At 41.8% G+C, this 12,524-nt stretch overlaps 1 protein-coding gene across 2 annotated transcripts in view; it reads right to left on the reverse strand.

Moving 5' to 3' along the window:
* The window catches only part of sap130b (Sin3A-associated protein b), a 69,614-nt gene extending 57,379 nt beyond the window's left edge, over positions 1-12,235 (reverse strand). For both annotated transcript variants that reach the window (XM_063046206.1, XM_063046205.1), the window contains exons 1-7: positions 12,103-12,235; positions 8,606-8,732; positions 7,894-8,150; positions 4,181-4,348; positions 3,916-4,048; positions 3,165-3,292; positions 1,956-2,080 (exon numbers count right to left, since the gene is read on the reverse strand). In XM_063046206.1, the coding sequence (XP_062902276.1) occupies positions 1,956-2,080; positions 3,165-3,292; positions 3,916-4,048; positions 4,181-4,348; positions 7,894-8,150; positions 8,606-8,726 (932 nt within the window). In that variant the 5' untranslated portion in view covers positions 8,727-8,732; positions 12,103-12,235. The remainder of the gene's footprint in view (positions 1-1,955; positions 2,081-3,164; positions 3,293-3,915; positions 4,049-4,180; positions 4,349-7,893; positions 8,151-8,605; positions 8,733-12,102) is intronic.
* Positions 12,236-12,524: the final 289 nt, after the last annotated feature.

Consider the following 12,524-nt stretch of genomic DNA (forward strand, 5'->3'; position numbering starts at 1 on the left):
CTCTGGACTATAGAGGGGTTTCAGTGAGTTCAGAGCTGATAACCTTGTTCTGAATCATAAGGGATGCCAGTTTGATGAACTTCTCACGGCTGCACTGTTTTCGTGGCCTACCACTGCGTTTTTGATCCTGAACCTTGTTTTGTGCTTCTTCAGAAGAACTTAGACAGCACATCTTAGAAATGTCTGCCACAAGATTTCTGCTTGGGAGAGACCTTGCTGATGCAGGACGACCTCCTTGTGTCTTGTTGCTGTGATCACTCTTGCCATGGAGTAAGAATTGTGGATTTGAAGGTTACAATGTCAAATCTACCACGCCCTCACCTTTTAGTTTGGTTGTCCTTTGCCCAGTTTGATTGCTTCTCCACCCGTTTCTGTTTCAGTTAATCAGTTTAGTTCATTCAAGTCATTATGTCATTGATCATTAGCATCCTATTTTGTTATCTTTGTTTAATCATGCACTGGCCTACAGTGTATACTCACAAAGTAATCAGGTTTGTATTTGAAATGTGGTCCATTACTTAATAAGTTACTTTCTTCAACAAAATACAAAACAAAACATTTATTTTTTTGGAAAATAATGTTTAGACATCTAAAATTTGCTGCTCTTTTCTGCTGACACAGTAATAAAGACAAAAAATAATAACGGAATACAAAATTTATTTAAAAAAAATCAAGGGTGCCCAAGACTTTTACACAGCACTGTATTGCAAATTAGTTCTTTGTGGGAATAGAAGTAACATCATCCCTGAAAACCTACCTCTAATTTTATTTCCCCTACATCAGAGGAAGAAAAATCTATCTACCTTGTTGATCCTACTTAATCAATGCTAAACAATTTGTTTGAATTGGTCCTCGTTTCCTATGTGTTGTAATACAAGCATGATACAGAAACCTGTTCTTATAATTAAATCCTTTAGTCCCAGTATCACATATAAACTGTGTCACAATTTGGAGCCAACATGTGTTGTGGTGCTCAGAATTGAAAGCAAAATCTAATTGAGGTCTAACCATAAGCTTATATAACAGATGTAAGATGCAATACTGGGTTACCTATTTGGTGTATTCAATAATCCTATTATTTTTGCGGCAGTTAGTTCCTTAGTTCAAGTGAGCTTTTGTCCATAGCTTTACAGCCATCAATTCAGAACTACAGAAGGGAAGCGATGATTGCTTATTGTTAAAACTTTCAAAGTACTACAAGAAAACTTCACTGACATTTCCAAAATAGTGCCTCATTGTACTGCTGCCGCAAAGAAAACAAATTTTGCAACATATGCTGGTGATATTAAACCTGATTCTGATTCTGGGGCTTTAGCCTAACATATTAGTTCTGAATTCTTTACATGCTCAGGATCATAGATAAACAGAACTGGTTACAAGACAGATTGTTAATGTCCAAAAATTTAGCAACAGAATAGCTCAAGTTAACTAAAAAAAATTAAGCATTGATGGAAAGAATAACCCTGACAGCTGTATTCTAGGTTACTATCAGTGTTCCAGACTCATTTTTCTTGCAGAGCTGACAAAAAAAACTTTGGACAGCAGCCTCCAGCAACAACAACTGCAGTTCTCTGGAAGCAGGATAGAAAAGAAATTCACTGGCAATTAAATATTATTCATCCTGAAAACATAAAATACTTACAGGAGGTTCTTTCTTCACCTCACCACATCCCTGCTGTAGTAATGGCTGTGAAGGTATGAACTAGAGCTCTCTTGAGCTAAGGAACTAATTGCCACACTGGTACCAAGTTTGTTCAATTTAATATCTGATATCAGACAAGGTAACTATTCTTGCAGATGTTTACATCTGTTACACAAGCCCATAGTTGGACTTCCTTTTGTTTTCAACTCTGAGCACAACACATGTTGGCTCCAAATTGTTTGCCTTCTAGGTGTGTAAACATTTAAGCCATCACTAACGTACACACTGATGACCTTGTTTTCCATCAAGTTACCTGTGAGCCACATCTGTCCCATGAGCTGCTGCTGTTGTAATGACAGGAGACTGGGCTCGTGTTGCAGACACTGTTGCCACCACTGCTGAAGGAATTGCTGCAGAAGTGGTTGAAGGTGGCCGAGACTGCCAAAAGAAATGTACAAATTTCCATCTTAATATTTAAAGATGAGAGCAATGACTGCATAAGCTGCATCTAAGGTTGAAGATAGTACTGAAGGCCATTCACACCATCACCCTTGAAATTTGGCACAGATCATGCAGAATTACGTACCAGAGAACCCAAGTGTGATTGCCTTGAAGATAATACAGAGTGACATTTGGAAGTCAGCAATAATTGTACTACAGATATCTATCATTAAGTTGACAGTGTACTTAACGTTCCAATGGTGGATAGGTTCAAATGGTCATGAGGTGGAAAAAGATATAGATATAGGGCTGTAGAAAGTCATGCAAGATTTCAGGCTTACCATTCAACAAAGGGAGAGTCACAGGAAGAGACTATACGTTGATAAATCCCAGTGGTGAAGTACTTTTACACAAAGTGATAAAACTTCATGCAATATTGTGCACATTTAACCATTACTAAGAATCATAGGACAGCATAATGACATGTATGGACCAAAACTGCTGGGCGTGCATGGTAAATACTGAAGTGCAATGTATGATTAATGTCACTCATGGCTTTCTAACACAATTCATAAATGGTAGGTTGCAGGACCACACTTAGCCAGAGGATGAAGGCCTGATTCAGTGTCAGTTAGAAAGCAAACTGCTACCTGGTTACTGCTGAAAGTATGTCACTCATTCCTTTAGAGTGGCCAGGGACACTCAGCCACCACTGGAGGTCTCTGAATACTCACCTCTGCAGGCACAATGATCCACTGACTGTCAGAAGCACAAGGTGTCCAAATACATACTAACTCCACCAATTTCCACTCCAAATAAACCTTCAAGAAGTAACTTCTATTGGGAATTGCTATTTGAGAGCTTTCTCTGTGCTAGGAATCAGAGGTAAAGTCATGATATGCACATAACTTTGACCCTTAACCCAGCTTGTTACACCTAAGACCTGTAATTAAAACCTACTCTGAGCAAAGCACCTGAAACACATCACCCATCTTTAAAACCAAAGAATTACAAAGTATTTTAAGTGCAAAATGCATTCCATCGTGGGTTGATAAAGATTAACTTAGAGTTAAGTGGCTACCTGTATAGGTAAGTGCAGAGAATGTTGCACAGCAGTCTGAGGATTGCCTGCTGTTGGTAACGGTGCTGGAGCAGGACGCAGGACCGTGGTTACTTTGGAACTTGAGATTGCTGCTGCTACTGCTGCACCTATGGAGGACATCAGTTTGCTTAAAATAAATATTTCATTTCAAACCTCAAAAAGCATTGGAAAGCACTCAATTCTTTGAAATGCACTGGTTCAGTATCGTAAACACACAAAATGGAGGATTAATTAAGGAATATAGATGTATATCACTGCCTCTGAATAATACAATAGAATCTCCAACTATATGTCCTTTTCCACTGCAACTGACTGCAGGTCCAGCTCATTGGACCTCTGCTTAAGTAGACATGAAGATCTGACATCCCCAACTTGTAGAGCTCCCTCAAAACATTGACAATATTTGTGCACTAAAGCATGATACGAGATTTCCATCTAGTCAGCGAACACAACACAGCAGCAATAAAACGGGCAATGAAGATTAAACAAGATTTACAGAAATAACAAAGATTACTTCAGCTGTCTGTTGCATACAAACCTCTACGTGGACCTGAATGAGTCAAGAGAATTCTCATTTTTACTAATTTATGGGAAGAATTAAATTACTCATATAAACCGTGCCTACAGGCCAAAACAAAAATGAACAGAGGATGGAAAGTGAAAACTGCGCTTCCAAAACACATCCATGTTATCTCTTATATATGGAAAATGCTGTTAAAAATTACGTTACCTCTAGGCACATGAGATGAGAACATATGAGACTGTGCAGTGGATGGTCCAATGTGGAGGGAAGCGGGAACAGAGTTTCGGATAATAGACATCTGCACATTGGGACCCATCAGATGAGGGATGTTGGGATGTCCCTACAAAGAAGATCATCGAAATGAAGTCACAATACTGATACCACAATTGCAAGATTAAATGGTCTTCTTAACTGAGTGCGTGAATGTAGTTGTTTTAAGCTTTAAACAAAATTAGGACAATTGTGTACTTACCTGCTGCCCACTGATAGTAGCCACAGGGATTGCAGAGGCCTGTGGAACACTGGTATCCATGCTAACAGTTACGTGTCCTGAAACTTTAGGAGGAACAGTCAAGTGTCCCAAGCCAGACGATGGAGCAGGAGCAATGGGCCTACTTGGCAAGGGCGACTTCAGTGTGGTCTAGAAAAACAAAATTTCAGTCCGACTTCAGACAAAAACATAAAAGGGCAACAGTAAAGCTTTGAGAAGTTGCTTAAACTTCAGCTTATTTGGATCTTTTTTTTGCCCCTCCTCCAAATACGCACGTGTGGGAGAGACCGACAGATAGGCGCAGTCACTCACAACACCTGGCAAATGAACCTCAGGATTCATTAACAATAATTCTGTAGCACTTCAACTGTCTATGGCATCATTGTGGAACTGGCTTTAAAGTAACATAGTTTGACATTGGCAGGTTATCATAGCATTCTCACTTCAGCAGGATCAGCAGCTCTCCTCAGAGACAAGGTTAACATTCATCATTTTAAAACAGTGGTCCCCAACCACTGGGCTGCAAAGCATGTGCTACCGGGCCGCGAGGAAACGATATGAGTCAGCTGCACCTTTCCTCATTCCCTGTCACGCACTGTTGAACTTGAACATAGGGTTGCCAACTGTCCCATATTGCCGAGACATCCCGTATATTGGGCTAAATTGGTTTGTCCCATACAGGACTGTCCTTGTCCCGTATTTCCCCCGCTAAGGTAGAGCGTTCCTATGAAACCTTTCGTGCCGAAATGGCGTAAAGCGAAGAAGCAATTACCATTAATTTATATGGAAAAATTTTTGAGCATTCCCAGACCCAAAAAATAACCTACCAAATCATACCAATTAACACATAAAACCTAAAATAACACTAACATATAGTAAAAGCATGAATGATATGATAAATACACAGCCTATATAAAGTGGAAATAATGTATGTACAGTGTAGTCGGGAAGATCAAGTCAAAACCGATTTGTGGAAAAAAAAAATCGGCAAGTACACACATGCACACACAGGTGTCTGCACAAGGTTTCATGGTCATGGTCGTCTTTCTCAGGGTAAACACAAGTGTCCCGTATTTGACTGCTACTTTTGTCCCTTATTTGGGAGTGAGAAAGTTGGCAACCTTAACTGTAAAAGTCATGCTGAGGTGAGCTTAACCCTACTTGAACACTCCAACCCCCCCACACCCCCCCACCCCCGATCGGCCGGTCCGCAAGAATATTGTCAATATTAAACCGGTCCGTGGTGCAAAAAAGGTTGGGGACCCCTGTTTTAAAACACATACAAGTAAAAACAGGTTTCAGTCTGGGCCGGCACTTAAATCATCCGAACATCGGGGAGTATGTTGCTCTCAGGCCGCTCTGGGTCTGAACCCCACTGCCACGATTCAGCCCGTTCCCCAACTTTCCAATTTGGCCCAGCACTTAAATTCATCGGACATCGGCACTTTGCTTACACTCAGGGATACCACGACTCTGATTCGACCCCCTCCCCACCCTTCACTTGCCTCGACCATGCCTTCCCTGCGCCTCACCTCCATTTTCCTTGACCATTTCCACCTGTGATATCCCTTACTAGTGTTGATCATTTTTAATGAAGCGTTATTAATAAGACATTTAGCAGTTTCCTTTGTTTTGATTTGATAAGTAGTCATTGGGCATCAGCAGTGCCATCTTAAACTAGATGTTTATTCTTGGGAACTGTTGGTAGGCCAATTTCTCCTAATGGCAGAGACATGTTTTCTCTAGTAACCCACATCATATCTACCAATTTGCATAGGTAGATTTCCTTCAGTGAAATCATTTGTAACTGGGTTGGGGGGTGGCAGCCGGATATGATATTCTGTCAAAGGAGGTGATATAATCACAGCATTTAAACAGGAATAAGAGCGAGAATAAGAGAGAGCGAGAGATATTCCCCAGATATACCCACAAAGGTTGGTCTGAATGCTAAACAGCTACAAATGAACAAATCTACCAACTAAAGGAAACAAACATATGGGTGCCCTTTAATCAAATAAGTGAACGCACAGAATTTCAAACCAAAAGACAGAAGAATGGTTTTGAAGAGGATACTGGAATAAGTTACCAACTGCAAAAACAACAGCAAACATGTCACATATCCCCTTTCCCTACCATCTTGCAATTCAAGTATCAAAAAAAAAATCAAATTGCAAATCAACTCTGGCAGCAACTCACATAAATATGGACACCTCACACAATGTGGAATAATAAATGACACCAAGTTTTCTTAAGATATACGGCAACCAGTCCAATTTCTTAGAAAGGGTTTCATTTACAACTACAAACCACTAAATCCACTAAGGCTGGCATAATCATGTTGGGTTCGGAGAACCTGGACAGCCTTAGTTGAGAACTAAAAGTGAGTTACTGATCAGAACACAATGATCCGTTTCAATATTCAAGTCTGCTGTTTATGTTGCCAAGTACTTTACATGTCTTCAACATGAAGTTGACAGAGGTATTTTTAACTCATTTCAAGTCAACAAATTTAACCGAGATAATAAATCTTGCAATGTATCCAGTTAGGGACCTGAAAAATTGCTTTAATGGTGCCTAAACAATATTCTTTTCTGACTGCTAATTAAAACAGGAACTTCCTACATGGATCATTCCCTTGAAAGGAGAGCATTACAAACAGATTCTATACTATTGGATGTGCTAAAAGCAACATCTGAGAAGATGAGTCATTCTGAAAGAACTGAATCAGTCTTTAGAGCTAACAGGTCAAAGGAATAGTGACACACATCAAAGTTGCTGGTGAACGCAGCAGGCCAGGCAGCATCTCTAGGAAGAGGTGCTGCCTGGCCTGCTGCGTTCACCAGCAACTTTGATGTGTGTTGCTTGAATTTCCAGCATCTGCAGAATTCCTGTCGTTTGCGTTTTTAAAGGAATAGTGAATTAACTTCACCATGGATAATAAGCCCAGCCTAGTATTTCTGACATCACAGAATTGTGAAACAACCACATTCAGTACACTAGCTTTTAGTACAAACTCCAACAAGATGCAGTACTGAGCTTGGATGTACAGGCAGTGCATGGAACTGACATATCACCAGTGCACAGACTTCAAACAACAGATATGAAGCGATATGAGCAGACTACTCAGCTCAAGTCTGCTATGTCGTCTAATTAAATCATTCGTACATTCGCACCATTTTATACCTTTGTCCCACTTCCTTTGATATTCTTACTTCACATAGTCTATTGATCCTAGTCGTGTGAACTCCTGTCTCAACTAATTTGTAGGAAAATTTATAGATTTTCACTAAGCTTCCCGATTTATAAATAGGACTACATTAATTTTAGTCACGGCCTCTTCCTCTTGATGGTTTTGCTAGAAGAAAGTTTCTACCATAATGAATCTCTTCATTATTTTGAAGACTTTGATTAGATTGTCTCTTAATGAGTCAATCCAAGTTTATGTGACTGAACCAGAGTAGTTAAGTCACAAGGATAAAAACCGTTGCAGAATGCAGGGATCACATCCCTGGATGGAAAATTACCAACAGCATGTGGGACATTCACTGATGTGTCAATTAATGGAACACTGGCTATAAACAAGCTCAAATTCCACCTCAGATGCACATTTTACGTCCCTAGGCTTTGCTTGCTGAATCTTAATTTAAAACTTAATGGGCTCTGCTTCTAATATTTAATAACAGAAGACCACATACCTTCATCAGACCTTCTGGGAAGGACAGTTGAGTGGCCTGTGCTAGGTGAGTGGGAGGAGCGCCCATAGTTACAGGCACTCCAGGCTGCTGCATGTGGTGCTGGGCTGTTGCTAATGGCTGTGTGTGAGTCTGCACCTGTGGGTAAGGCCGAACTACCACAGTCTCCTGCTTCTCATCACGGAATGGCAGTGAAGATATAGGATTAGAGTGTTCACGTGGTACATGCTCCAGATCTCGATTCATCTCCTCACTGGTAGCTGGGGAGAAACAGTAATCAATATACACAGTAAAGCTTTAACACACCATTTTGATGAGGTAACTACCTACACTCCTGAAAGCCTGCTCAGCATCCTTCTTGATTTTAATCTCCCCTTAGCCTCAATGCACTAGTCCACCTCCATCTTTCTCTATAGCATCCTCCAGCCCTATGTTTTCCTGAGCTCTTCAAATTTTTGTGAACCAATATTAAATAAAAATGAATGTGCACTAAAATAAGTCAGCTTGTCAGGCATCTGTATTTAACTCATTTTAAAGCAATTCTATCTCCACAAGTCACTTTGAGATGCTCTAACATGCATAGGTACCACCGTGACAGTGCAAACCAAGCCAAACACAGCAAAATCAACTTAATTTTTTAAAAATTATTTACTATGCTTCACAGAAGCTGAATCTGAATCTGAATCTGAGGAAAATAAACATGTTCAACATATACCTGTGATGGTATTGCCTGATGTCACCGTACCACTAGTGTTCTGCATGCTGGTGATGGTAGACTGGCTAACTCCCAAGCTTGATGAAGATACACCAGGTCGCGGAAACTGTTGGGTGCTCATTGGACCCTAGAATAAATCAACAACCAAGTCAATTATACAGCAAGAATAGCAGAGAAGAGAAAATAAATTAAAGAGCAAAAAATAAATGAATAAAAGTCTGTGAAACGTCCACAGACCAAGCAGATTAATGTGACAGTTACTACCGCCACTTCTACTTCTACTCACCCTATCACACACATTTTCTTTCTTCAACCCACCTCCTCTCCCCCTTCATTCCCATTGAAAATTAACATGCATCCATCTCTCTTCCAGTTCTGACGCAGGGCGGCAGGCACACAACCACAGATACTGTCTGATTTGCTGAATTTTTCTGGCACTTTTTGCTATTATTTCAGATTTCTTTATACATTTTATTTTTGTGTGCCATACTCTGCCAGAGCCTCAGCGACCATTTTTTTTCAAGTGGTTGTCTTGGAGGAAAGATTCTGGGAGTGGTCCTCCACGTCCTCCTCACAGCGCAGTTTTTTTTTTAAAGAGGCTGAGTTGCGAGCTCGACACTCAACCCGGCATTGGATGGAAGGCGTGCTCGGGAGCGGACCGACTGGGTTCGAACTCAGGAACCTTCGCTCCGGAGTCCGGCACTGATGTCACTGCGCCACCAGCCAGATCCTTTATACATTACTTTCACTGTTTAATGAAAGGGCATCCAAAATGTTTGTTATTGTAGGCAGCACTTTACATTCCAGTGTCGAAGACAACATCATATAACACAGGAAGCACACAGCCCATTGCTTCTGTACAAGCTCTTTGAAGGAGCTTTCCAATTTAACCCCTTCCATGCTTTTCTCACTGCCCTGTAACACTCTCCTTCTTATAAATGTATTTTTTCTTTTAAAGTTATTTTTGGAACTGTTTCCATCATACTTCATGCAGTGTACTCCAAATGATAACTCTCTCATTCTCCTCTCTTGGCCTGAATCCACAGCATTATTGCTTCATGGTTACTTATTCCCAAACAAGATAGTTTCTTCCCAACAGATCCAGCAAGATCCCTAACATCATCTTTAAAAAATTACTCCATAATTTGCTCTGCACTAATAAAAATGTCACTTTTGTCACCACATAACTGAGGTCCCTTTCAGTACTACAGACTTTTTTTTAAAAAGCCTGAAAGAGGAAGTCACACTAAACTTCAAATCACCAGCTCAATTTCCACTGAAGTGCTCTGTCGAATTCTGAGTATCATATTTCTGGAAGGATATCAACGACGTGGAGGAAGAGTTTCAGCTAGGTGAAGAACTTCAAGACACTAGAAAAATGCCAAATATGAGAAACTTGGTTCTCTAATAAGTCTTCAATACTAGATGGCAAATTTATTATAAATGGAAGCATACCCAACCACCCTTCCCCTAGTCTGATCCACCAGCTACTTGGATATCATGGTTGATCCCTTAGCTCATCACCATTTTTCTGCCTTCTCACATCCACGGTTTTTAACACGGGGCAGCACGGTAGTGTAGCACAACGCTTCACTGTACAGGTGACCTGGCCTTAATTCCTGCCACAGCCTGTAATGAGCTTGTACTTTCTCCCTGTGGCCGAGTGGGTTTCCTCTGGGTGCTCCGGTTTCCTCCCACAGTCCAAGGCAGTAGTGGTTGGTAGGTTAATTGGCCATTGTCGACTGTCCTGTGATTAGGTTAGGGCTCAATCGGGGGATTTCTGGGCAGTGTGGGTTAAACGGCCAGAAGGGCCTTTTCCATGCTGAATCTCAATAAATAAATGAAACCATCTCAAAAAGTTAATGGAAAACAGCTTTTTTAAAAATACCATAGACAAATAAATTACCTCCTACTATACATAATAATCTAATTCTAGTAAATCGCCACATCACTCACACTCATCAGCCTTCCGAAAACACAATCCCTAAAACTGGACACAATTCCTAGCCTGAGTTACAAAGGCTTACAAATTTTCACAAAGCCTCATCAGAAAGTCAAAGCATTGAAATACGGATACAAACGATACAACTTCTTGGAGGGGCAAGGAAGAAATCGTGAGCTACCATGAGTAAAGTGATGATCTAGAGCCTGTAAATGGACCCTCCCCCCACCCAGCTTTCCTTCAAATGAAAGATTCCCTGAAAAAAGTTGGGAAACATGACAAGACTAATAGCAGGGGAAAAAAGCAGAATGTGTCATATTATCCAGAAGGCACAAGGATGGACACGAGTCTAGCTGACAGGTATGGATGGGATGGGACTGAAGTACATCTTGTGTATCATTTCCCATGTGTTCCACTAGATGTTAACATGAACATGAGAAATTCTGCAGATGCTGGAACACACACAAATGCTAGAGGAATTCAGCAGGCCAAGCAGCATCTATGGAAAAGAGTAAACAGTTGACGTTTCAGCCTGAGACCCTTCTTCAGGACATGGTCTGGCCACATTGTACAGTTCTATGATTCTAAACTTTCGTGGCACATAATCCAAATAAAGAATTCGGGAGAAACATCTTCATCCAGGGTTTGATTAGACTGAAGCACCAACCACATACTTAATAGGGTCATGAGGTCACATTGAAGAACAGCTTGGGGTTAGATGAAAAGGAAAGAAAGGGGACTTACCATCATAAACAACAGATGACTTGCCTATGTGGCAATTTTTAAGCAATCTTTCTCTCAACCACACACACACACACACACACTCACAGTGTGACACTTTCTCTCTGACAGTGCTTCTGATGACATTGTCCTTTACTCTTTCATGACTCACAGGTTTTCCTATCAGTTTTTAAGGCCTCATAAGCAGTGTCATGGTTTGACATTTTTCACTCGTATCTCATCCCACCACTTTACTTGCTCCATTCATGATTGGCTCAAATGCCACCTACAAATTTGCAGATAACATTACTGTTATTGGTATTATCTTAGATGACAATGAGGCAGCATACAACATCATCCTTGCACTAAACATCGGCAAGACCAAGAAACTGATGGGGGCTTCAGGAAGGGGAAATCAGGAGAACACACACTAATCTTAATTTCTGATTGGGTCCCAAACAGCATCTATCAAACATTGTCCGGGGGGGGGGGTCCCTCTCAAATCTGATGTGTTTACCTGTACTCCACTAAAAAAAGCTCAGGATCGAATGCTGCTCCCTGAACTCCAAACACGTTACTGGGCATCAATAGTATCTCCCGACCTCCCTCACTAATACTGCTCAGAAACTAACCTCTCCCAACTGACTCAATGGAAAACCCATACATCTGATGCGTCTACCCCCACCCCTCAAGCGGCTCGGGACTCCGAGCGTCTCCCCCGTCTGCCCCTCACACGACCCAGGGCCCCGAGCGTCACCCCCGTCTGGCCCTCGCACGACTCAGGGCCTCAGGTGTTTCCCCATTCCTTTCCACTGGCTTCCTGCCGTGCCCTCACCTCTTGGCCTGCACTCCGCGGCCGTTGGGATTACTGGGGAGCCGCCGACACTCGCACTTTTTCCCCCGCTGCGGGCAATCGCTTCCCGAGGTTTCTCTGGCCATCGACGACGTTCCAAGCAACTCCTTCTCTGATTGGCCGAGTTGTGGAATCCTTTCTTCTGCTATTGGGTTACAATCTGACGGAGCGCAGCGATTCAACATGCAACACAGATGCCGATTGGCCATCGAGCTCTCGCTCCGCTCTGCCAGCTTCTATTGGTCACCACGAAGAAACGGTGAACCCTGTACCCTAGTTGTCTTGACAACAGATGACAGAGCCTTGCCCCCCGCGCGGCTCTCTGGGAATCGTAGTCTTTTACGTTTCCGGTGTGTGTTGGCGGGCAACAGCAGGGGTCAGGGGTCAGAGGTCAGGGCGGAAGG

Source organism: Mobula hypostoma, chromosome 4 (genome assembly GCF_963921235.1).
Source record: "Mobula hypostoma chromosome 4, sMobHyp1.1, whole genome shotgun sequence".
Classification (NCBI taxonomy): domain Eukaryota; kingdom Metazoa; phylum Chordata; class Chondrichthyes; order Myliobatiformes; family Myliobatidae; genus Mobula; species Mobula hypostoma.